Genomic DNA, 25,780 nt, shown 5'->3' on the forward strand with positions numbered 1-25,780 from the left:
GGGGGGGGGGTGGGGGGGGGGGGGGGGGGGGGGGGGGGGGGGGTGTGTGAAAGAAGCTAGAGAGGTAGAAAACAAACGGCAGCGCAGAGAAAAAGAGAAGAGAAGGTGATCCAGAGGTGATGATGGCACTGCAGTAAATTACAAAACTGTTACACTGTTACTTTATATTCATAACACTTACTTCAAGTATGAAATAAAAGTGAAACCAGATGCTGTAAAGAAAACCCACATTGAAATATGATGAATATTTGCGATTGATGGTGGCATTTGAGATGAAGGTGTCAGTGGGGAATAAGTAGTATTTCTACTGTGCAGCTGTGAGAAGTTGTGTCAAACACTCTTAAATGAAAAACTGTGGTTATTGCCCTTCATAAATCAACTCCATTGACTCTCATGCACTGTCAATGTGTAAGTGTCAATCAACTGTTTGAATTGTTTAAATACTGCATTACTGCATGATGTTACATGATGACGATTTCTGCTGGAATACACTCATGAATGTGCATTTTTCTCTTGACAGACACTAACATTTTATGCATCTCTCTCTCTCCTTCCCATTTCTCTGCCACATTTTTTTTTTGTTGCTTTAAACTTCCTTGTTTTTCTCACCTATCCATCCCATTTTGTTGTTTCCATTGTTTGTCCATGGCTCCACTTTGCTCCCTCATAATCGCTTTGCTTGTGCGCCTGCCCTCTCCATCCTGATTTCTGCACCTTCAATTTTTTGGCTTTGTTACCCTTTCCAATAAGCAGTTTCCTCCCCACCACTGTCCCTCGCCCAGTTCTCCCAACCCTATTTCCTCCACACCGCCCTCCCTACCTATCATCCAGGCTACTGTAACTCCCAGCCCTTTGCAGATCCCAGACCCCGCAGTCATGCAGGCAGGGAGTCCACAGACAAACACTGTAACACACAGTGGGCCCCTGCTGCCGGCTCAGCTTGTATCCACAGAGATGATTCCAGCCCTGATATAAACTCTGGCTATGAATCTCTGGAAGATTTTGGTGCAGACTCTCCTTGTGATTATGGGAAGATGTTTAACACACCCAGGGTTCTTACGTCTGACTCTATCTGTAATTTCGACTCTCTATACCGCAGTGACTCAGACACACACACTAAGTCAGACACACCTGTTAGTGGCACCGCAGAGGCTCCTGGTTGCACGACCCCATATAAGAACATAGATGTCATGATGACGTATTCAAACAGTGTCAGTACTATGGACTCGCTGTATTCACAAAAGCGCACAAACTCGTGCACGGATCACAACAGCAACAAGGCCAGGGCATCTAAGGAGCTTCCTCCTCTTCCTACGTATTACTTGTACCACCCAAAAAACTGCCCTCTGCACAGGGGTGCCCCTCCCCGCCTCTCCCCTATCGGCGCCCTCTCCCCTCCCCAGCGCCCCGGTGCGCCCCCCCCAGGCGTAGCAGGCTCCTACCTCAGCTCCCCGCTTTTCCCCCGCTCTCACACCTTGCCTGCCCTCGCTGCTCCCCTCTACTATCCAAACCTCTACCCTCCTATACCGCCAAGGGCGCCCGCCCTACCCCCAAAACTCTACCAGGCTCCTCCGCAGTCACGCGTGGCGAGTAAGATTTCTCTCTCTCTCTCTCTCTCTCTCTCTCTCTCTCTCTCTCCATCTCTCCATCTTATACACTCTCTTTGTCATCTTGCTTGCATGCATGTCTGTCTGTCCTTTTTACTGTCTGTTTCTGTCTTTGTTCTCTGCCCTGCATATAGTGTCTCTCAGACTTTTGTCACTTTCTCGACCCGGGGGATTTGCAGATTTGAAAGAACTAGGTAACTGTAGCTTCTTTTATGTATCAGAAGGTAACTCCCTGCAGGTCATCTGGTACGTCTCATCTACACTTTCCTTTCAAATCTGCAAAGGGCCTTCAGAGGGGTGACAGCCGTTCCTGTCACAGGGTGCCTAGAGTTGCTCTCATGGCTCTCCCTCTTTCCTCGTCTGTCTGTCTCCCTGTCTCCCTCCCTGTCTGTCTGTCTGTCTGTCTTTGTGTCGGTCTGGTCTGTCTCCATGTTGTTTCTGTTTTTTGCACGGTATGTTGAAATGGACACATGCATTTCATGCCAGGCACAACCCAAGTATACTTGTCCATTATGTTGTAATGTCATTATTTTAAATTTTAAGTTAAACTTTATTATCTTTGTGTACATCTAGGGCAATTTCAAAGTCCACTGCATCCTGTTCATTATATGAATGTATTTATATAACTAGTTTATATAAATCATTTTATATGAACTGTACACAACACCTGCCCTTTGAACGTATGTGTGATTGGATCTGACCTGACTGATGTGGTAGCTTATACAACTGTGTCGCCCCTAGCTCGATAGTTTCTCCTGTCTATGCTTATATTAAGTATGTATGAGTGTGAGTCAAGATTAATGCATGGGATCCTACTTATCCCTGATGTGTCCAGAAAGTTGTCTTCACAGATCCAGATGTTGAAAGCGCACCACAACCAACCAATATTTACAGGATGTCTTCACACACTGTTTGTTGTCAGTAGCACCATCTGCTTCTATCTGCCTCCTCCGGTGCTCCTCATTGCTTAACTGCTCCTACTAATAACGCAATTTCTTTAGTTATGGTATTTATTTATTTATACATTTAATGTCTGTGGTGACTCATTTTGCTTCTGTTGAATTTGTATATTTTTTTAATACTAATTATAGTAAGTAATTGCTCTTTTGCTGTCGCTGTCAGCTGTTCGCAGTGTCTCATTCGCTGGCTCTGTCCAGAGGACAGATAAATCCTGGATGGGTGAAGATGTGAAGCATCCAATGAGAGGTCTGGGCCTGTCCGCTCTGTGCCTGCAGGACAAAAAAGGTGTGTGTCTCACCTGTGTGTGTGTTCACCTGTCCGTCTGTGTGTCTCTGTCCCTGATGTCGAGAGGTCTTACAGTTTAACCAAAGACCATTGTTCTTCCCTGCAGCTCTGGTCAGTGCGGTCAGTATGGCAGTGGAAGCCATCTTGGCCCAGTTCAGCTCTTCTCGCACTGTAGTTCAGAAGGTCAGTCACTGCTAAATTTACGTCACCAGTGGGATTTTAAATAACAGAATTAAGACGTTTTTTTCATAAATGGAAACTGTTTTGTTTCACATCACTCTTGATAACAAAAAAAAATGTCATATTGTTTTGAATTTATTGTTCATCTTTGAAAATGCTTTCCCTCGCTTCCTTCTTGTTCTGACTCTACATATGTTGTTCTGTCTCTCCTCAGTCTCTCTCAGTTAACAAGGTACTAGAATATCTTTAGATAACCTAATCTAGTAGTCTTATGAATTTGTTTGTAAACTAACTCCAACCGCCCAACTCATGTCTATTCAAATCATACCCATACAACCCCCCACCCCCCTTTCTCTCCAACCTCCATTTATGTGTCCCATTTTCCTTTCTTCCCTCTTTCTTGAATCATCCTTGCTGTTCTATTCCCCTGTCCCTCCCTATCACTGCACATCTTCCTCCTTTCCCTTCCTCTTGTCTGCTCTCCCCTCCCTAGGCCTTATCAGGAGACAGCACTATAAATCCATCTCTGGGCCGTCTGGTGCTGCAGTGTCTCTGCCCTGCCCTGCACAGCTTGCTGACCGATGGCTTGAAACCTCACCAGAGTGACCTGATTGCAGGCAGGAGGCCAAATTCAGCCTGGGGTCTGGTCCAGGCCTCAACCAGGCCAGGTAGCACTCCAATTGTCGGAAAATTAGCATTTATAGACTTGGATATTAAGGATTTGATATTAGTTGTGTCTTGTTTTATTCCCTGGTTGATAATGATAAGCTCTGGACTTATTCTGCCTCTCATTTTCCCACACATCAGTCAATACTTGTTGATTTTAGTGTCTAAAATGCTGAATTAACAACAGGATGCAGATATTGATTGGTTTATGAGTGCCAAGTTTCACTGCAATTTTTCGCAGACCTCTGTAAGTTCCTCTCTCTCTCTCTCCCTCCCTTCTTCCTCTCAACCCACTTTTCAAGGTCCTAAATCTCAAGCGTTGTTCAACCTACAAGTCCGTGTTGGAGAGCTGCCTCAGCTCAGACAGAGCAAACACAGGTTCAACGCATTCCTCCTTGGTCTACTGAAGTGAGTCATGGCTCCTCATCCTTGCTGGTCTCTACTGGTAGCATGACAAGTGCTCAAATCAGTCATAACATTATCTATTTTTTTTCCCTCATATTTTAATTTCCCCGCACATGTTCTCTTTGGATCCTCAGTTTTCCTGTTCTCTATTTTTCTTTTCTTCTAGTACCAAGCTTCTGGATTTCTGGCTATCTCACCTTCAGTCTTGCAGTGGTAAGTTTCCATCACTTCCCTGTCATTCTTGTGGGCATGCATGTGCTTTTAACAGTGATCTCTCTTTCTCTCAGACGTGCTAGAGACATATTACCGGCCCTCTTCCTTTATGCATCTGTCGCTGACTGCCTGCCAGCCTCTGTTTGAGGAGCTGCTCCTCGTGTTGCAGCCTCTCAGCCTGCTGACCTTCAACCTCGACCTGCTCTTCCAGCACCACCATTTAGAGCCAGACAGTCCCACTCCAGAGATCCCCAGTCCACCTTCACAGGATGCTGGATCCCAGCGGTCAACAGAGGGGTCCAAATCCAAAATCACAAGCTGCAAATATATTGAAAGCCTCTCAGAAGTAGACTTTGGAAGCCCAGAATATCGGGCAGCCAAAGAGAAATTGTCACCGTTGAGCAATCCAAAGAATGGAGTACCAGGGGAGTCAACACATAGCAGCGCTGCACCCATAAAAGCTTCGGTCACTCAGACAAGTCCTCAGCTGTTGTGGGTGCAGGAGAAGGATATTGGAGACTTCCCTCTTCCTAATGCTGAGGACAGCCTCGCTCAGCAGGCAGGACAGGTACTCACCTTTGCGTGGCTGTTCAGTGTTTGTAGTCAAATATGTTGTCTGTGATCCTGCAGAGCTGACATTTTTGTTAATCATAGGTGATCCAGCAGGGATGGGGGGCTGTGATGCGCTGGGGAGGCAGACTGAGCCACAACCTGTCTGAGCCGAACCTGAAAAAGGAGGAGGTAAAGACGGATCTGCCGGACCTCCAGGCCCAAGCAGGAAGTGACTTTGCTGCGGTCAGCAGTGGGGCTCAGGTTCCCTGGGGTTTGGGGCGGCTCTTTGGAGCCTCTAAAAGCCTCAACAGCCCACCAGGTCACACGCCACCAACCAGGTTAGCCAATGAATCACATAATTAATTTGTTTTTCTTAAGCTAGAGAGAAAGGTGATGAATTTGTGAATTCAACCACTGTAGTTACATTAAGAAACTCTAAAGTCACTGTTGTACTTGTTTGGTAGCTTTATGTGATTCCTCTCTGCCCTTCTGTCCCACACTCTTTCTCTGTTCCACTCGTCCTCTTTGTGTCTGTCTCTGCAGGCGTCCCTCTCAGTGGCTGGCTCCTGGTGTCACTGCGCTGACACGAATGGTGAGCAGCAACTCCACTCCGATAATAAGGAGGGGCCCAGAGCCCCAGGGAGAAAATGAACCAGAGTCAGAGAAGGAGGTTGACACACTGGAGATGAAGGACAAACCCAGACCGCTCAGGTACAACCGACATAAAGTGACAGTGATGGCTGAGACGCAGTTCTGTGGATAATGTTAGCTGATTTTTGAATGTTTTAAAACTAACTTGACCAGATCTTGCACATTGCGCCTTTAAATATGAGTTGTGGCATGTTTTTTTTCCTTTTTGAAATGACTTCTTCCCCCCCCCCCCCCCTCCAAGAGCACCAGTGGGTGTAGTAGACACCAGGAATGCGCCTATTGTCTTTTTCGTCTTTGAAAGTCTGTAATTGGTGACTCACCATCAATCCTGCATTGTGACTCATCCAAGGATCGACTACCTCATATGTTGTCTGTGTAGAGAATTGTGGCTGAGAAGATCTCTGCTGTCTGTCCTCAGGTCCGTACGAACGCTGTGTGACCACTCTGGAACAGGTTCGGAGCTTAGCTTCTGCAAAGGGGAGAAACTGGTGGTGTTAGGAGGAGTCGATCAGGACTGGATTCGCTGTCTTCAGGGAGACAAGGAGGGACTGGTACCTATTGGCTACACCTCCCTCATCATGTGACTTCGGTACCATAACTGCTGCACTCAATCAATAAAAAATAAAAAAAATGAATATATATAAATATATATATTTAGGCGAGTGTTATGGTGAGGCTTCACTACTCTAAAAGGGATATTTCATGCTTGCTCGGTTTGAGTTGAGTGTATAACACCATCTGTTCTGCTTTACATGCATCAGGAGCAGTCTGCAGCCCACTCCCTTTATGAACATATGGGAGGGTTTTTTTCCCCATCACAATCCATCCAGTTTGGTAGCATTAAACTAATGGATGTTGGCAGCAGGAATGCAGCAGATGCTGTGAAATAATGACTCAAGTCAAACTTAAATCATTTCATACCTTGATCTTGGGGTGAAGTATCCCTTTAAAATGTTCTTTTCTCAATGTCTGCATTCCTTGTCAGCCACTGATCTGAAAATGATCTCAGGGTAACTTTTGCCCGATCAACAACTTGCAGATGTGAGTGCTTTCAGATCAGAGGCTGCCTGTCATGAGGAGGCGACAGTCATATTTGGTGCCTGGTGGTAGCCACGTTGATATCTCTCGCCGTCAGCTGTAGAGAGTCGTGGCTCGCAGGTTGTCGAATGGAGAAAGGATGTGAGAGTACTGGGCCGTAGCTCCTGTTGCATACTGCGTAGTAATGTAGTGAATTGTAGCTGTGTAGATCTGTGTTCTATTGACCTTTCACCCCTATTGACCTCTCACCTTTATCGCCTGGTTCATGTGTGTTTGACATGTTTCTGCTACTATATTTGACTGTATAAATATACATAAAAAAAAATATATATAGGTATATAAATTGAGATTGATATTACCAAGATAGATAGAAAGATAGATGAACAAGAGAAAGCAGATGGTAAAACACGAGCAGCAGCTTAATACTGTGGCCACATTGAGGAAGTGGATGATTGAAAATGAATGGATTCATTCTAAATCTTTACATCTGCAACTTTACACACACATTAAGTGGTTATCATCCATGCAAAAAAAAAAAAAGTGTTTAAGTATGAAATCCAGTATCTTCCCTCCTGTTTGCTTCATGTATTGCTATTGTCTTGACATCATATTCATACAATTATTAGATTTATCCTCATACCTTTAACACTGTATGCATTGTAATGTGCCATGAATGCTTTGAATGAATGCCAAAAAATATCAATCTATCCATCTATCCATCCCACACAGTTATAGAAGATAATATCAGACAAAAGCAATCTGGAGCTCATCTCTCAACTCGTCCAAAACCTCAAGAGGCCAACACGTGTCAGAGTAAACACCTCACACAACTATGCTCAACTCTTGTTCAACACTATCTGACCTTAAACTTAATGCAGTGAGAAAATCCCAGAGGTATTTATGAAGTATTCATAAATGCTACTGTAAAGTCCGTAGGTTTGGTGGCTGGTCTCCACCTCATACCTCCGCTGTTGTATTTATCTTACCCCTTCCCGCCATGTTTGCTCATCATAATCATTGATATTAATGATAGTGGTAGTGGTGGAAGTGATATGTTGATTCTAACCCCATTGCTTTATGTCATATATTTATTAGTTATTGTCTAGATTCTGTATTGATGACTATGCATATGGTTAAATGTACAACTAACAGCCTTTTTGTTTGTTTTAAACTCAAAGTTTTGATTTGATGTTGGCACATGAAGCCTAAAAAAATCGCTTAGATAGTTAAAGTTAATATGAAAGAGATGGATTTTAACTGGTCAGGAAAGGCTGACACTAAAGGACCTCCATTTAATACAGCAGGAAAGTTTCATTGCTCTTGATCAATCAGGGAAAGCTCAGTTCTTCAAAGTTTCCTCGTTTTATTGTGTCAATGCCATGTAGCATGACATTACAGTCACGATGGCAACTGTCCAGTAGCATTTAATCTAACCAGTGCTCATAACCTATGATCACAATAAAATGCCATCAAATGGATAACACCTAGGTGTTTACAAGAAATAATGTCTCGATAAAGATGAAATATCAGTTGACACATTCAATTCTGTTTATATTTTTTGGTTTGTTTATTTGTGAGATTCTGGTCTAAATGCATTTGTTTGAAATCTGTTAATTTATTGGATGTACTATTTATAGATCATGAGGTTTCTGAAAGGAATAGCTCTATCTGACCCATCTAATGTCTCTCTATCTATCTGGGTCTTGTGCGCGTGTGTGTGTGTGTGTGTGTGTGCATGAGAGAGAGAGAGAGAGAGAGTGCATACATGGCAGCGTGTTTGGCAGTGAAAGCAGAGATGAGTGTGAGCACATCGGTGTGTCTGCACATCCTGCACTTTCACTGCGTGTGTGCGTGCGTGTGTGCGGCTGCTTGCGTGTAACATTGAGATGTACCTCCCTCTCCTCCTCTTTCTCTCTCTGGTGTCATGTAGCCTGTAGACATCCCTGTGTCCTACTATTGCATATAGTTCAGTGCCCCTCTAGTGTCAGTCACTGTCAACCTCCTGCATGTGCTTGTTTGTAAATACACCAAATAAAATGATCAGTATAAACCAAACTTGGGCAGCTGTCTGAGTCATATTTTAGCACTTAAATTGATGTTAAAAGCCCTATTAATCACAGTTTATACATTAAACCATCATGGAAATATGTATGAGATACCTCACTCAGAAATATATATGTCCTGTATTTGTATCTGAAATGTGACAGGAAACTACCTACATGTGTCAGATTGCAAAGGAAGTCAAGACTGAAACCTAACTACAAATGTTGTCTTTTTTATGTTCATAGGGGACATTTCTATTACTTCTTGGTTTAGATTAAAAAAAAAAGAAAAAAAAATCCCAGGATACCCTCGGATGTTGTGAAGGGCAGAAAGAGGGGAACAAATCTCCGGAGTGAGCTGCAGCCCTCCCCCATCTTGTAACCGTGTTCCTTTGATATCGTCCTCCATTGTGGGTCATTATGGAGGACAACACAGTGTGAGATATACATGCAAACACCACTAGATAGCACTGTTAGCTCAACCTGATTAAAATCACTGCAATAACCTCCCAAAACACAGAAAGCCTTATAACTGATACACCAAGAGTCTGCAGGGTTTAGTACTAGTAGACATAAAATGCTTTTATTATTATGGTTATAGAGGCAAATTGTCTGAGCTGACATTCTATGGCATTGAGTTATAACTGTTTTTGATGTTTTGTTTTTTAGATGCATATTATCAGAGGCAACAGGCAAAGGTTACATGTCATGCAAACTAGATAAATAACTCTTTATGTGTACCTTTGCTATAAAGTTAATCATCCACTGGCAATAATGTAGTGCTCTTAGTTAAAAAAGGAAAGAGGAAGAATATACATACAGTATGTAAACAGTCAAAGAAATTGCACTTTCTTGGCTTGTTATTAGAAGCCACTACTGAAAGAGAGCAGAAATGTAACACTGGAAAGACTAAATCACTGTCACTGATTGTCTGACCAATAATTAGAAAATGAAAAATGTACGCTCAGCTAAGAAAAGAGACAAATTATGTAATTCTACAAAAAAATCATATACAATCATAGTCAATTTTAGGGACAAATGACTGGTATATTGGTCAGCTTTATACTCTGTTAAAAACATGTTAGTAAAACGAAAGGTTTGATTAATAAGTTGTATGTATAATCCCAATAGTATTGTCATGTATAATACTCATTTCACACGCTACTGCTGATAGAAGGAAAACAGGTCTCTCTCTCTCTCTCTCTATGTACATTCATGAAACTGAACGCTACTTCCACTAAGTGGATTAGCCCAATCCTCCTAACATGAGGACAATCTACTATGCAACTGTACAGAAAAATGACCTCCAATCCTCAGATATTCACAACTAAAAAAAACACAACAACAGAAGTCCTTATATAGTCCTTATCAGATGAGATATTGCTTTTAAAGACTGCATGAGTTTGCTTAGGTACGTACACAAGACAACATGGCACTTCTACAGAGCATTTGGGGCAAATCAATTCTAGTTTTGTCTCTCCTCTTCCCCCTCGGACATTCTGATTGTCAATGCTCTGGAGCAAAAACATTCTCAAAGGCAGTCTGAAGTAAACAAAACCCTTTTTACCCCTCTCTCTCTCCCTTCCCCAGGAAGCAATACTGAAAATAGTCAACAATAAACATTCCTATCATGAATATATTTTGCCCATCTCTTAAGCAGACAGTGCTCAAGCTGTCTTTTTTTTTTTCCAAAAATAAGTTCTTTCTTAAAACCTCATTTGAAATTCTCTTGCAGCGATGCCAAAATTCCAATCACAAAGCCCACCCCCTCCCCTGCCTATTCACTGGTACATAGCAGACATAGTCTTGGTAAAGTGAAGTAAAAACCCCTACCACTGTCTCAACAGCTTTCAACTGGTTCATTTCTCTTTGTGTCATTTCCCAAAGGTGCAATGTGACTTTGAAAGCTTAATGAGTAAATGAGGGTTCAATTTTGACCTACTTAGGGCCCAGGCTACATATTTGTATCCCCGGGCAGCTCCTGAGCTTCTCGTCTCTTGGAAACTTCCGAGCTGAAATGCTAAATACCATATATGTCCACTGTCAGACTCGGACCGATGTCTGTCTTTGCTTAAGGTGCCTAAGTAAGAGCAATCAAAGTGTATGTGTTTGTGTGTGTGTTTATATTGTGTTCACTCAGCATACATACAGTCTTTAGTGTGCTTGCTCATCCAGCACTAGTGCAAATTAATTTCAGCTGGTCTGTTTCTTTTATTTCTTTCATCCGGGACAGTTTGTCTCAGTTTGTCTCATCCCTTGCCGCTTGGACAAAAGATGTGTTTCCATGGTTTCATCCTTGGTGTGATGCCCTTCAGAGCGCTAGGTTCACCACACTCATCTGTCAGTGTGTGAGATGTCTTTCTTGCATTTTTCAGCTGCTATAATTCTCCATCTCGCGTTTTCTTTTTCTCGCTTGTTCTCCGCGGCACTACTACTGTTAATAGCAGTGTTGTGACATCAGTTCCTGTCCATCTGTCCGGTGGTGGGCCTGGTCCCTTTCTCAGAGTGGTCCCACCTACGTAAAGGCAAGACAATATCAACGAGACAATGCGTATACATTTCCGAGTCCCTCCTGTTTCTGTATCTGATGCTCTACTTACCTCTCATTGTTAGCTTATGAATGCTGCAGGGTCAAAAGTATATCATTCAGCCGTTTCCTCCTCTGTTCTCTGCTGCAGACCTCTTCTTCCCCTCGTTTTTCTTCCTCTCCCTCCTCCTCTTGTCTGTTCTGGGTTTTGGTGGGCTGTGGTGAACAAGTATGCACAACTAATTGCAAAAGTAGATTTTTATCATTGTGGAAACATGCATTCTTAAAAGAAAAGACTTGTTTTTTGTAGTAGGTGGGTGGTGTTTCACTCACACAGGGGCTGGCAGTGAGTGAGCTGGAGGTGTCCTGACTCTGATGGTGGGGGTCACTGCTGATAACCGTCACCTCCACCCCCACTTGCTGATCTGAGGGTCAGAGTTCAAACAGTATTCTGTATGTTAGTGAAGGCGTTGTAGGAGGGAATGACAACAGCGCATTATTTATTTTACAGATATATCTGTAATTATGCATGTGTCCTTATTTTCCCTTGATTCCTATCAGGCAGGGAATCTTTGATGGTAACGATGTGGTTTCACTGCTAATGGGGAAAGTTGATGTCAGCTGGGTTCTTGGACACCAGCGCTGGATGACAGAAATGGGGAAACATTTCTGCAGGCTGAAATTCTGTGGTTGGAAAACCACTTAGTTTGTGCTGCTGAGAATGATATGGAAAGACAGGCCAAATATGAGGACGACGGGCTGTAAGCAGAGCACACACACACGCACGCACGCACATACATGCACACATTAAGTAAAAGACAGAACACGGGACATAAGAAGAAATCTATACAGATGTTGAAATGAAAATGTATAGAGTTCAACCACATACACGTATGCATACACAAACACCTACAGGAACAAAAACTAACACACACACTTGCTTCATGGACCTGACTTGATGTGGCTGTCGTCTTCATTGGCTCCATCACAGGACAGGCGTCGTGAGTTCTGCTCCTCTCCCTCTGCGTCTCTCTCCCTCTCTATCCTCAGTCGGATCTGTCTGTCTCTCACGAGCTCCCAGTTCCTCACAAGGAACACGTGGTGTTCCACCACAAAGCTCCTGGCCCGGCACACAAGGAAGACACATTAGCTCACTGACATCAATTCAGTAATAGTTTACTGTATCTATGTTAATCGCGCCGTTCTTTCCGTACCGCTCACTGCTGGTCAAAGGCTCCATGTCGAGGTGTGGAAACAAGCTAGTAATGTCGCTAGAGCTCTCCTGTAAAATAAAAATAAAATGGAGGGACGCTTATAAGTTTAACACTTATTAAAGCTGCGCTCTTCACTGGAGTGAACAACCCCAAGCCACATGAACTCACCGATGTCCGATGAGAGGATACAATCCTTTCCTTCAGCCGGCCTGAGTGAGAGATACAGAGTAAGACGCTGTATGAGAGACTTGATTTGATCCATCTACTGAACTTGAAGATAACACATTGATTACTGGCAACTCACAGTAATGCCGCTTCCTCTTCAGGGGGACAGTAGGCTGCTTTTGAAGCTGTGACAACACAACATCAGAATTACATGCACATTCATGACACTCCACAAATCCCCTCGTAACACTCTTTTATCTTCAATGATGTTTCAGGTTGCCCATCTAACTTCCTGATTCTGTGTTGTGGGGCTCCACTGTACCTGATTGTTCTGCCACAGACACATAACATCATAAGGTAACTGGAAATGAATCTTCTTCAGCCTAAGGTACTTCCCTGGAGGACACAAAGACAATTAGGATGAACAATCGCAGCTACAACAAACTACAGCAGCTTTTGGAATTTTATTAAATACTCACCAACATTTATGGGAGCAGGTAAAAGGCTGTATTCATGCTCCCCCGGTGAGTAATCCATACTCTCTTTGCACAACTGCCGGGCTTGGGAGGGCGGGCTAGGAAAGACACTTAAAAACATTAAAAACATAAACAAACAAAAAAGATAAAAAAATGTTGTAATAGTTTGTTTATGAATTCTGTCAACTTACTCTGTAGTTTTGTAATCATCAGAGTAAAGACCCGCCCTCAGAAACTTCTTCCTGGGAGGCCCATCTGCTTTCTCCTCTCTTTGGATGGTTACTGGTTGAGAGGGAGCCTGGTCGACATCTAATGGGCTAAAACATTCAGGGGGGGTGTCACACTCGGGTTTATCCTCAGCGACACTAAAAGGAAAGCATGAAGAGAGAGAGATAGAATGATAGAGAGGAAAAAGAGAAAGAGAGAAAAGGCACTGGTTTAGCACACAGTGCTGAAAACAGTGGGTTAATAAAGCAATAGTGAGTGGTTGTATTGAATTTTCAAGTCAACCAGCTCAGGTACTTTATAATACAGTTGTGAGTGTTTACCTCTGATGACAAGGAGAGTCACCATGTTTTCTTTTCCGTCCCCTTTTCTTCCTGGCCTGCAGCTCCAACTCTGTCACCTGCTGCACTGTGTCGCCTCCTCTATCTCTCTCTGGCCCTCCCACTTCTCTCCAATCTCTGTTGTGTCCTGGCAAGAGGTCGGGTGATGACATGGAGGGAGCTGCAGATGAGTGCATGGGGGAGGACACAGTGGAGGGCAGTGGATGCTTTCTGGGCCGCCCTGGCCTTCTTTTCCCCCCTCCTGCCACACTGTCTGGCGTTGGCACGGTTTTCTGCTGCCCCCGGCTTCTTGAATCACCTTGTAAACCTGCAGTCATTGAAATGGAAAGAGGGAAGGAGGGTTTGAGGCACAGGAGGAGGGGTGTAAGTGGCAGAGAGGAAATGAGACAGATGTGGATCAGCGATTGAGCCAGCAGGAGGTGTGATGTGAGCCCAGTCTGGGCTGAGTCATGCGGATGGGACACTGATTATGTGAGTCACAACATTTCCTCTGACCAGTTTACTTCTGGGAAATGCATTAAGAGGGGATTTATGTACGCACATTCACAGCAAAAAAAACACAAGTATGTCCACTGTGCAGAATGCATACTTTATGGTATGAACATGCACACGTATGCACTCTTCCACACAAATTGTTTTTGCATGATCGGTTAATGTGGAACACAATCTCAAAAGGCTGAGCAGACAGAGAAAAAATGTGGATGAGCGTGCCCTTACTGGCGTGCTAAACTTAAAAATGTGTGTTTAGTTAAATGATGAATTGATGTCAAATGTTTCTTTTAAAAACAACATTTTCCCCTCACAAGTTCTTTTTGCCCCCACTCTGACCTCCATGCTATTCCTTCATTAATCTCTCCTGAGGTCATCTATCTTTGTGATCCATTTTCCACAGTCCCTCACAGACTGACCACGCTTTCCTTTTTCCAAGTCAGTTGGCCAGCAGTGAGGGGTAGGCCAGGCTTTAAATAGCCAATCTGGTGGTTAACTAATGACTGTGTTCACTGGGTAGCCCCGGGCTGCAACAGCGTGTGGTTCGCTGCAGGCCGGGAAGATTTCAAAGATTTTCTGGAAGATTCCCATAAAGATGCTGCCCTCCTGCTACAACACTTTTTAAAAACTCCAACAGAGTGGTTGCTGAGTGGTAACATGTATGTGTGTGCGTGTGTGAGCTAGGCACATATCCTGCACAGCAGCGTGAGTCTGAAATTGGCTATAAAAAGAACAAAGTCTGATTTCCTCTCAAACACCCTCTAGGCTTTGATGTGTGGCTCAACAACACCTGAGAGAAAAAGCAATGCTGTCACTATAGTGGGCAAACTATTGGTGCCAAAATCTCATCTCCACATTTTGCAAATAAAGAAATCTGTCATGACCGCGGAAGTGTAAAGGCTTACAACCTATTCACACAGCTAGCTGTCATGATTTGGGTGCTGTTGGTGTATTTCATTGGTAAGCACAGTTGATGTTAGATTTTCTATGTCATCTGTCAGTATTCTATGTATGCATGTTTTTTTCCGATGAAACTATAACACAATGCAACTACGCATTCACACAACACATATAGCATGTTAACAATGGAGATTTTTTTGTAGCATTTATCAGCACAGACAGCCAGAGAAATACTAATATTGCAGTATTTGCACCAACTTTAGCGCTAATGCTAACATGACCTCACAGCCATCACACAGAAGCACAGTCATGTCTATTCAGTCACAGATTTATTGATCAAACCATTCATGCATCCTTACCTGCTTCTCTCCTCTCAGTCCATGCTGGCTCATCTTTCCTCCATGACCTGTCCCCACTTCCTGGATTCCTACCGGCCAATCCGATCCTCAGACCCCTCCCCCCTGTTGCCAACGCAGCTGATGTGAACAGGTTGGTGTGTGTTGGGGACGGTGACGTCCTGTACAGGTGTGACTCGTCCTCCCCGTCTTCGTCCTCTCCGTCTGATGCGATCAGTCTGCCTGTATGTTGCTCTCCAGTGAAGCCTCTCCAGCTGGGAGTTGTATTTCCAAACCCTGTCCCTCCAAGGCCCCCAAATTTTGTCCAGCTCTGGCCCAGACCACCCCAGCTTCCTCCAAATGAAGACAGGTGAGAGGAACCCAGCCCCAGTGAGGTGAGAGATGTGTGTTTGAACCTCTCTGCTGAGGATGATGTGGCAGCAGCAGCGGACCCCATTCCTCTTGCCCCTTTCCTTCCTCCTTCACTTTGCCCCAAAATGAACCCTGACCTTGGCTTTGAACTAGCCAAACCCTCTCTCTCCATTCCATGTTCCTCCTCTTCCTCGTGTAACTCCTCCTCCTCATCCATGTCTCGTTCGCAGTGCCGGTGTTTATGTTTGTGTTTGTGTTCGCTCCTCCCACAGCCACAGGAGAGGCTGGATGTAAACCCTGAGCTGAGGTGTGGGGCTCCTCCACTGCCTCCTATATCTCCCTCAACCTCTCCTCCTAAAGCTCCCTCCCGCAGCAACCTGCTCCTCCGCCTGTGGAATCTGGCGGGGTTGAGGAGGAAGTGGGCATGATGGGACTGATGGGGGGCATACTGGTGTGGTGAGGGAAGCTGGTAGGAGCTGGGGAGGTGGTGGTAAAGTGTCGTGGCTGGGGGATAGCCGCTGTAAAAGCCCATATTTTCAATGCTCTCCTGAAATTTTGACGAGCAACCACATTGCCTGCTGTCTGGCTTCCTGCTGCAATGCACAGGCTGGCAAGGGTAGAAAGGCTGGGGAGAGAAGGAGGGATTAGCAGAGTAAGATGAAGGGTGAGGAGAGTAGAAGCCATTCAGATTGATCCTGAAGATGTTGGAGCGGAGAGAATGGGAGGAGGAGTGATGACGCCTTCCCCCAGCAGCATTCCTACTCGCATCAAAGCCCTGTCCCAGTCCTGTCCTCGCCCAACTTCGCCGTCCGATGTGGACCTCGCTGAACTGACCGATCACCTCTTCTAGCTCGGCCAGAAACTCTGGATCCTGCATGTGTAGCTGCTGGTGCTTCTTCTTATGTTTATTTTTCTGTCTCTTCAGTGCATTGTGTCCAAGGCATGGGTAATAGTCCAAATGATTGCACTTGTTGTGTCCCGGGCAGGAGCACAGGCACAAGCAAGTACAGGAAGAGGAACAGTCATAATCCCTTCGCCTGTGCCTGTGTCTGTCTCTGTGCCGCTCCACAGTAGTTAAGTTGGTGATGGGGTTTGTGTGTCTCGGCATTACAGAGAGGGGTGAAGAGACAGGAGAGGGACGGTCGACAAGAGAGGAAGGGTGCCTTTGACCCCCCAGAATCACTCCTGACCCCTGACCCAACCTGAAAATGCCTCTAACCCCCCTCATCTCCGCTCGCTCAGAAACACTATTGTTATCCGTTCCAATCCCACTATCGCTAGGCAGCGTGTCCTCGCTGTGTGACTCACTCCTGGGGGAGGGGGTGGCCTCTTTCAGGTGGCCAGGAGAGCCTGGTGTGTGATGCAGTGGAGGGGTGGGACAGGAGAGCTTACATGAAGACTGGTGAAAGGGGAAATGATGCCTTCCCTGACATGGACAACTCTTCTTCACAAAGGGAGAGAGGGATGAGGAGGAGGGAGGACGGGGGGAGGTACAGGAGGATGATGGGGAAGGGAGGAAGAAAGGGTGAGGAAAAAGTAGGGAAGATGTTGGTTCTGTGAGGCTGCCTTCACTATAAGGGCTCTGGGCCCCACTGGAGTGGGTGAGAGATGGAGAAGGAAATGGGTGAGAGGGAGGATGCTGGGGTTGGTTAGATGAGAAGAGAGATGTTTCAGAGGGATTGTTAAACAGGGACGACTGTGTGGTGTTCTGGGAGTTGGCGTTAGCGGTTTGGGCTTTAGGCTTGCGTCCTCGTCTCTTGCCCATGTAGATGGTCCCTCTCTTGCTCACATTGATCTGAGGGCCCAACTTGCTCCCAAAGGAGGAGGACAAGGCTGAGAGTGTGTGTACTGTTGTAGCCTCTATTGATTTACTCATTCTCAGAGAGGTCTCGCCATCTGCTGCCTGGCCTCCCCTTCCCTCCTTTCCCACATACCCAGACAGCATTACCTTGTGAAGTCTCCTCTTCTTTCTTTTCTTCATCTCATTAATCAGCCTCCTGATCTTTAGCTGCCTGTTCCCCTTTTCAGCAGCGTGAAAATCTTTACTCCTGTCAGTGCGATTCAGTGCATCGCGACTGTGGTCCTCAGGGAGGGGTCGCTTAGGAGGACGGCCACGCTTCTTGGGGCTGGATTTAGACTGAGTGGCGCACTGCAGTTTTGGACTTGGCTCCAGCACAGGGGCTTTTTGATCTCTGTCACACACCATAAGAGGCACCTCCGTTGGGATAGCGTTTGATGAAAGTCTCGTGAGAGGTTCATCTGAGCTAGAGCTGTGGGATTTTGGCCGGCCCCTTTTTCGGGCAGGGGTTATGGGGCATCTGGAAGCAGGGGGACTTGGGTCTGATGTGGGATGACTCTGCTTTGGGGATGGAAGTTTGGTTGCAGAAGAGAGAGGGGAGGAGCTGCTGTTTAAGGAGCTAGAGTGAGCTGTGTGTGACTCATCAGTCTGATGAATAGTGGCCTTGGCAGGAAGGGACATCTTGGGGTTCTGGGGGAAATTTAGTAAAGGACTATGTTGGGAATCTGAAGGGGCTTCCTGATTTTCCACTCTCTGAGCCCGGTGCACCAGCTTGGTCCAGCTGGGCCGCCTGGCTTTACGTTTCTTAAGCGGACGGCTGTCCTGCTCTTGGGGGAGGAAAGGGGGAGAAACAGGGGCACGGGCAGAGGGAGTTGGCAGAGAGGGATGAGCAGAAGAAGAGGGGTGGCTTGGAGGCACAGTTGAATGTCTTGAGATATCTTGTTCTTTTGATTTACTGGTGTCACCTGTTGCTGTTGCTGGCTCAGCTTGTTTAACTGGCTGGCAACTGTCATCCATCTTGTCTATCTCATCTGGTCTGCCTGAGTTCACAACTTTACAGGTTTTATCTAGTTTACTAGTATCAACTGTTTCGCCAAATGTATTATCCTCTGGTCTTTGTCTGTCTGGGCTAAGCTTGTCCCTCTTTTTCTCTGCCTTTCCTCTTTCAGTCTTTAACTCATCCCTCCACGTATTATCAGTCCTATGTCCTTCCTCTTTTTCTTTGCCATGCCTTGATTTCCCATCTTTCCCTTTCTCCTTTTTCTTCTTCTTGCCTTCCTCCTTTCTGGTCTGACTCTTTGCTCTTTCAGTCTCCAATCTATCTCTCTTTGATTTTTTGTCTTTCCGCTTGTCTTTCTTTGCTTTCCTCTCTTTGTCTCTCTTTTTCTCTAGCGGGGCCTGTATGGAAGGATCCTGATCTTGGGGTTTGGTAGAGGAGAGAACCACAGTGGGGGAGGACTGTGGTTTAGGGGTGACTGAAGAAGAGGAAGGAGAGTCTGGTCTACTCTTATTGGACAGGCTGAGTTCTTTATGGGAGGTGGTGAAGGCTGGAAGTCTTGCCGAGGAGTCCATGGAGGAAACAGAGGAGGAACTGCTGTGTTTTCCAACTTTGCTTTTCTGCGAGATGGAAGTGCCAAGGATGTCGACAGAGCCTTTCCCATTAGATAGTCCCTTCTGTTTTGCTGACTGAACCAAACCATTATGTTTTTTGGAGGTCTTCCCTTCATTCCTGGTTTCCGATGAAAATGGGGCTTGGATGCATGCGGTGGAAGGAGTAATTGAAGCTGTCTGGTCTGTTGTAGGCGAGCAGGGTTTGTGTCCTGCAGAGACACTGGGAAGCTTCTCTTTCTTCACTTTCTCAGATGAGCCATTTGAATTTACCTCAGTCTTATCGGCCAGTTTGATAGGAACCTGGGGAGTGCATACACGGAATCTCTGTCATAGACAACAATGGCTGTGACATCCACTAGTTTGTAAGGACAACAGCGAAGGACAATGGGGAAGAGACAACAACTGAAATGCTTTTGTTTTTGCCTGCCCATTAAAAGAGAGAGTGAGGACATAATGACTCAATCAGGCAGAGAAAAGAGGGCATACTGAAGAGATGGAGACAGTGAGGTGATGGAAACAGGAATGGGGCTGACACAGAAAGGAGAAATACAAAGGCAGAGAAAGAGAGAGGAAGGGAGTGGGACAGGGACTGAAGGGGAGAGAAAGATAAATTAGAGCAGGTAGAGAAAAGAGGGGATGTAAAAATAGAAGGGAGGGACAGATATAGAGAGCCATGCATAGACAGAAAGAGAGAGAGAAAGCTGTGCTATTGGTAGCTATAAATTGCCACTAATACAGATGAGAAGGCCTGACATTTCGTACTTGTCCTGTAATTTTGGTATGCTGCAGCTTGAGTTGCGTTTTTGCAGCTAAAGAAATAAGCTTCCCCTTGGGGGATTGTCATAGGGACTGATGGACCAATGTCTGTAATAGCTCCAAGTGGTTGCCGTGCTGTTGTCCTATTTATAGGTCGGTTTATTTAAATGGGCTGCTTAGGTTTCAGTATTGAAACAATAACCAATTTGACCTTATTACAGATAAGCACAAAGCTGCACGATTTTGCACCATGTAAGCATGTTTGTGTGTGTGTGTGTGTGTGTGTGTGTGTGTGTGTGTGTGTGTAGCCTTGTCCTTAACTTACCTGTTTGGCAGACTTGGTCCCTTGGCTGGTTATGGCAGGGACTGACGCTGTCGTGGAAGCTGTTGATGATAATGACAGTGGCTGCGATGATGATGATGATGACGATGACGCAAGTGGTGGTGAAGCGGCAGATGCAGTTTTTTTGGATGTGGTCTGGACAGAATCCAAGCCTGAACGTTGATCTCTGGTTGGCTCGTCTGGAGTGGAGCTGGTTTTGTTCTGCGGTCCTCCTTCTCCATTCCCCCTTAGTAGTCCCCCTCTGGCTTGTCTCTGATAGGTCCTGACGGTGGGCTTGCAGACGTAGCTCTCCAAGATCTTAGGCGGTTTCTTGGTGCGTTTGGCCTGGAGTCCAATCCGGAGACGTACATTCCCCTCAGGGCAGCTGGTCTCTCTGCCAGAGATCTGAAGCTGTTGCTGCCCTGTGCTTCCACAGCGTCCCTCGATGAGCAACTCCAGCACTGCCCCCTTGTCTCCTTCTCTCTTTTTCAATGCTCCTCTTTTCTCCTCCTTCTTTTCCCCTACATCTCCTTCCTCCCCCTCACCCCTCTTCTTTTTCTCTGCCACTTCAGAGTCTTCAGATGCAGAGGTGGGGTCCAGAGTGGAGTTTGTGGTTGTAGGGGTCCCCCCCTTCACTCTCTGGTCCATCAGAGAAGTCAGGGGGGAGAGGCAGGATGCTGTGGAGCTTCCAGTATAACACTATTAAATTAGTCCAGTGGGGTTGTTGGGAGCAAAGAGCAGAATGTAGGTGTAGGTCAGGAGATTTCCAAAAGAATATCCTGTAATAGTCCAAGTACAGTTGCTCTCCGTCATCCAGCGAAGGAAGGGTCTCTCTTGTCCTTTAGGCTTGAACTGAGATGGAGTAAGTTTGAGACAGAGAAAGAGGGAGAGAAACGACACAGACACAGACAGAAAGATAGAGAGGCCAGTGATTAGTCATTTCAGTGAGCTCAGATGCTGAGTAGCAGCAGTACAGGAATTGAGGGGAAAGTCCCGTTCCTGCAGGCAGCTGTAGAGAGATGCTAAAGTCTCTGTCCACAGAGATGATCTCATCATACAGAACCTACAAATCTCATCCACCTGGGGGCCAATCAGCGCCACCGATTCCCAGAATGTCGGCACTAACTGGAAGAAAGACCTACTCGCATTCCTCAAAAACAGCTCAGCAGGTTTTCTCAGACAATCTGTAAATAACGGCAGCTCTGAAAGACAGCAAACACTCTCTAAACCTCTACACTTTTACTGATGTTCTAAGCCTAACTCTGCCTCCTCTCCCCAAATCAATATATCAATCAATCAGCTCCTGCCTAATTCAAACACTTGATCCAGCCTCCTCCCCTCCTCCCCCCACTGTCTTTGCGCCTTCTGTTCTCAGCTACTCCCACAAGCACTTCTCCTCCCACCCTTCCCTCTAGTGTACTTTCTTTTCTCTCCGAAACTCCGCTTTTCATGTTTGGCAGAAAGCTTTTGCATGCATTCTCTATTAGTCCCATCCTCTCTCTCTCTCTCTCCCTCTCTTTCTCTCTCTCTCTCTGTAGACCACACAGTAAAATGGTCAACTCATACACTGTACCCATGTTAATCAGAACCATATTTCCTCCTCCACTTCGTTCTTTTCCTCCTCTCCAACCTAAATCCTTCCATTCACGGTCCGACCATTCCCCTCCTCCCCTCCTCCCCTTTTCAGTAGTGGTAACACAAATCCGTAGGAAAGGGTAAAACTTATTTTTGGAAAGGAGTGCAAATTCCTTCTCCTCCCATTGCTTCCTCTAAGTCAAGTAAGCTTTTCATTGACCCCATTGTAAATTGACTTTTAATGTGACATTACAGCAAGTAACACACCCTAAAATAACATTCTCCACACCAGAAAAAACGTTCACTCTCGCTCGCACGGTGTTCAGCCTAGTTTTTAACATATCGAAGGGAAGCACCATCTTCTGTCATGCTTCCTTCATTATACTCTCTCATTAAGGGAGACGCTCATCCATTTTCTATTAAAACACACCCAGCCAAGCATTTTTGCAGCTCTCTCCTGAGAGCCTCTTATGAAATAGCTCATTTGTCTCACAACGCACTGAACTGCCCCGCTTAAACTTACAAGAGCATATCAGATAATGTTTTCATTTAAGAGCTCAGTGGGCTATCTCTCCTGACTCTTGGTCCCTCCACACCCAAACCCTTTCCTTGAATCATACGGAGCTCAAATCAACATCTGTTCCAGTAACTGCTGTTATATAACAGTTTTGGAAAGCATTTCCGAGGCCAAACCTCCTTACAATCAAATGAAATGAGCACAGAGATGGACAGTGGTCCTCTGCCGCTTTCATCATGACCTCTAGGCCAGAGGCCTGACCGCATGAAGAAGAGGATACAGGCATGAGGAGAAGCTTGATATGGGTTGCAATCCTGTTTTGCAAAGTGGCTAGAAGAGAATAAGAGTGGCAGGTTTTCAAACTTAAAAGGGCAAGCCCATTCAACATCAGTCAAAGTGCATACTAATAGCTTTTTATACTCCGAGCTATACCTCTCAAACATAACTCAAAATTATTCCAACATTAGACCAGAAGCTATTTCCAGTGACAGGATGATGGGTGGACTTGACACTGCAGTCAGTGTGGGTTCCTCGGCAGTGCTGAGGCGACGATTAAATCATGATAATGGCCCACCCCACCATATTTCCAGCCATAATCACCATCCCAAGACGGTGTTATCATCAATAACTACAACACCATTATCCTCTGCCTGACAACAGTACAGAAGTCCTGCTGTGATGGCATCTTAAAATACTGAACCATGAAGCTTCACTCCACTCCACATACACATGGAAGTTTCTCACGTGAGTCCCCCCCCCCTCCTCCTCTCTCACACACACACACACTTTCTTCTAGTTAGTGTATTATAAGTGTGTTGGTCGTAGGCCTACATTGTGTACCATGCAGGTCGCAGCTGCGTAGGTTGACTGATGTTGCTACTGTAGATACAGTATGGGCAGTGGGGGTGTTACCGCACTGGAGCAACCTATCCCCGGTTTACTGAGGACGTCCACGGGGGCTTCCTTCTCCATAATGACTTTGCGCACCTCTGAAAAACACTCTCCGCCTGATGCTGTCGCACTTAAAAATGATACACACATGCACGTGTTGTTGTTGTCGTCACTCCTATGTCCATAATACGATATGAAACACATATTAAGCGTCCAAAAACATACACAAATTGAAACTCAACATGGAAGTGGGGTTGCTAGCGTCCTAATGTGCTTGCTATAGTGTTTGTGATGTGGATTAGTCCCCGAGCCACCTTTTTTCCCCTCTTCTATCTGTCCTCTGCCAGCCCTGCTGGTGTCAGCAACATTGAAATAATAAATATCACCGCGCACGGAGAACCGAGGGAGAAACATACTCAGCAACAAGGGATAAAATTAGCGCACCGCGGATGCACAACATTATCGGTAACCCTACAGTGCTGTGAGCTCGCTGGTGATGACAGGCCTGCACACATTAATACAGACTGCCATGAAAATCTGTAATAAGGCTACGTAGGCTACTTACCCGAGAGCGCGTCCCGGAGCCAACTGCGTTTAGGCATGAGGTTAAGGTGTTGCTGTCCTGCTTTCCCCTCCACACCAACAGCAATCCGGAGCTTTTTGGTGCATTAGATGTTGCTTTGATTACATAACTGAAGCCAGCGGAGGTTAAAACACCTCCTTAAACCGAGTTTCAGTCTCATCGGAGCGCAGAGCCTACTGTGCAACAACATTGGCGCGGGTGTTTTCATTTTCATACAGTCGACAGATCTTCGTCGGCGTGTCTCCGCAGCTAGGTGGCGGACTGGTTACACTGGATCGTATTTCTGCCCACTTCTCTCGGGGAAAGTTACATCGCTCCCCGCCAGTAATAATGGATCAGATTGTGCTCACACGAGCTGTTAACGTGTCAGTATGACGGGGGACGAAGGGCTGCAGCACCTCGTGTGTGTGCGGGGTTACAGGCGGTGACAGCGCAGAGGGGTTGGTGGATGTGCGGGAATGCAATTGCGTGGCCATTTTCGTGTGGCCAGAGGAGGGGATAAAACGGCGAATAGAGCACAGGATCTCAATGCGGTTCATAATAGGCGATTGGGGAGGGCTATTTAGACGTTTAATAAAATGGCGACGACTTGTCTGAAGTAGGCTGGTGGTAAGAATTAAGGGAGCAGCTCAAAAGTTGTGTCACTGTAGTGTAACGGGATTCAGTTTACTGTAGTGGGAGAGGAGAGAGAGAGAGGCAGCATGGAAGAAGCACTTATTAAAAAGTTCATATGTGAGAGCTGTTTATCATCACTGAAACATATTGATCCATACAAGCAATGTTTTCCTCCACTCAGTGGAATAACACAAAATAACATAGGGCTTCAACAAAACATATTTCTACTACAGATTTTACGTAATTTTTTGGTATGAACATAAAATAATGTAATCTAGAATTGCATTAACATTGATAATAACGATTATTGTAATAATCATTATATTAAAATTACATTATTATTACTGTTTATTATTCGTTGTTACAATATGATATAGTACTAAAGCAGTAGCAGCAAATAACACTTGTTGTTTTGTTGTTTGTAAGTCTATTGAAGGCCAGATGACAAACATGAGCTTTTGGGCCCCTATTGGCCCCTTGTTCCTCCTGCAGTCAATGCAACTCTGTAACAGGACAGACTCATGAATTTCACCTGTACCCAGTAAACAACCACTATTTTAAGAGGGATTGCTGTATGTACAATAGTTTTGGGTAGTTAAAATGAAAACCACTGTTTTATTTAAGAATATGTAGCCTACATGTAAGGATAATATCACAATAACGTTTTTTTAAAACTAGGGTCATTCAAAAAGACAGAACTTCGGGATAAGGTAATGATGCAAATTTGGAGAGCAAATTAGAAATTCATTAAATTACTATACCAAATGACACATATTGAATCTGGGTATACTGGGGCTGTTGCCAACTTTGCATGGTTGGTAATAAATCTTTGCCTCAATGCATGGCCAGATTAATTCTTTAGGGTGCCCAGAGAACATGTTTATGGTCCTTATGCCTCAAACCCTCACTCCCCACCTCTTCTGCTGTGTTTATGTGTCCTGTCAACTATGAGTTCCTATCAAGTACAGTGCACACAAAAAAACGCCTTTTTAGGGGTCCTGGGAGTACAGGAGCATGGGGGCTGTTGGCGTCTTTGCCTGGATGCTAATCCAGCCTGGGATATACATCTTGCGCAGTATTATTTAAAAATGATTTTCTGTTTTTGACAACTGATAGTTTGATTGTTAAAAAAACGTAAATGCTTAGTTAACATTTCCATAAAATGTGAATAATGTAAGTAATACAATTCATTTTCAAATAGGAACATCATAATAAGCAAATCGAGGCTTAAGAAAATAAAAGAATAAGGAGGTAAAAGCTGGCTGGAAAACATTTGTTTTTCATCATGCATTCACACTTTGTAAAAGGGAATTGTGACTTTTATTTTAATCTACCTAGAGCTACTACAGATCTATTGGTTAAAGGATATTATAAAATTAAAAATACTGGAGGCCTATTTGGTTCAAAGGACAAACGTTGGCAACAGCTCTTATAAATCCTATCAAGAGAGTTGTGTTTAGTGCTTAAAA

At 45.1% G+C, this 25,780-nt stretch overlaps 2 protein-coding genes across 13 annotated transcripts in view; one reads left to right on the top strand and one right to left on the bottom strand.

Moving 5' to 3' along the window:
• rusc1 (RUN and SH3 domain containing 1) overlaps positions 1-8,612 on the top strand; it is a 15,258-nt gene extending 6,646 nt beyond the window's left edge. Inside the window, exons 3-14 of one of the 8 annotated variants that reach the window (XM_031853342.1) lie at positions 754-1,590; positions 1,742-1,801; positions 2,730-2,852; positions 2,959-3,035; positions 3,247-3,264; positions 3,526-3,700; positions 4,001-4,106; positions 4,270-4,316; positions 4,391-4,884; positions 4,971-5,206; positions 5,412-5,579; positions 5,938-8,612. In XM_031853342.1, coding sequence (XP_031709202.1) covers positions 754-1,590; positions 1,742-1,801; positions 2,730-2,852; positions 2,959-3,035; positions 3,247-3,264; positions 3,526-3,700; positions 4,001-4,106; positions 4,270-4,316; positions 4,391-4,884; positions 4,971-5,206; positions 5,412-5,579; positions 5,938-6,103 — 2,507 coding nt within the window. In that variant the 3' untranslated portion in view covers positions 6,104-8,612. Of the gene's footprint in view, positions 1-753; positions 1,591-1,741; positions 1,802-2,729; positions 2,853-2,956; positions 3,036-3,246; positions 3,265-3,525; positions 3,701-4,000; positions 4,107-4,269; positions 4,317-4,390; positions 4,885-4,970; positions 5,207-5,411; positions 5,580-5,937 lie in introns of those variants that run through there. The other 7 variants (XM_031853343.1, XM_031853344.1, XM_031853345.1 and 4 more) reach the window with 7 other exon arrangements.
• A 543-nt stretch (positions 8,613-9,155) lies between these two features.
• LOC116386806 (histone-lysine N-methyltransferase ASH1L-like) lies at positions 9,156-24,172 on the bottom strand. Of its 5 annotated transcripts, none has more exons than XM_031853336.1 (14): positions 23,679-24,172; positions 20,134-20,982; positions 15,296-19,352; positions 13,530-13,854; positions 13,173-13,346; positions 12,985-13,091; positions 12,828-12,901; positions 12,645-12,690; positions 12,509-12,549; positions 12,341-12,408; positions 12,077-12,246; positions 11,460-11,551; positions 11,200-11,342; positions 9,156-11,114 (listed from the first exon to the last, which is right to left on the bottom strand). In XM_031853336.1, exons 2-13 carry the CDS (start codon positions 20,776-20,778, stop codon positions 11,214-11,216), a joined length of 5,928 nt encoding a protein of 1,975 aa, XP_031709196.1. In that variant the 5' UTR covers positions 20,779-20,982; positions 23,679-24,172; the 3' UTR covers positions 9,156-11,114; positions 11,200-11,213. The 5 variants fall into 5 exon arrangements, with proteins under 5 accessions (XP_031709196.1, XP_031709197.1, XP_031709198.1 ...); XM_031853337.1 differs by having other exon boundaries at positions 12,985-13,079; positions 23,679-24,171; XM_031853338.1 differs by lacking the exons at positions 9,156-11,114; positions 11,200-11,342 and having other exon boundaries at positions 11,463-11,551; positions 12,064-12,246.
• Between the last annotated feature and the right edge of the window lie 1,608 nt (positions 24,173-25,780).

Source organism: Anarrhichthys ocellatus, unplaced genomic scaffold (assembly GCF_004355925.1).
Source record: "Anarrhichthys ocellatus isolate YVR2014 unplaced genomic scaffold, GSC_Weel_1.0 scaffold13, whole genome shotgun sequence".
In the NCBI taxonomy this organism is placed as follows: Eukaryota; Metazoa; Chordata; class Actinopteri; order Perciformes; family Anarhichadidae; genus Anarrhichthys; species Anarrhichthys ocellatus.

Excerpts from the sequence above, each read along its gene's own strand:
- LOC116386806 (XM_031853336.1), bottom strand. The coding sequence starts at position 20,778 with ATGGACCAGAGAGTGAAGGGGGGGACCCCTACAACCACAAACTCCACT. Across the intron at positions 19,353-20,133 it reads GGACCAAGTCTGCCAAACAG|GTTCCTATCAAACTGGCCGA; the intron begins GTAAGTTAAGGA and ends TGCACTCCCCAG. Across the intron at positions 13,855-15,295 it reads GACTGAGAGGAGAGAAGCAG|GTTTACAAGGTGATTCAAGA; the intron begins GTAAGGATGCAT and ends CAATGACTGCAG.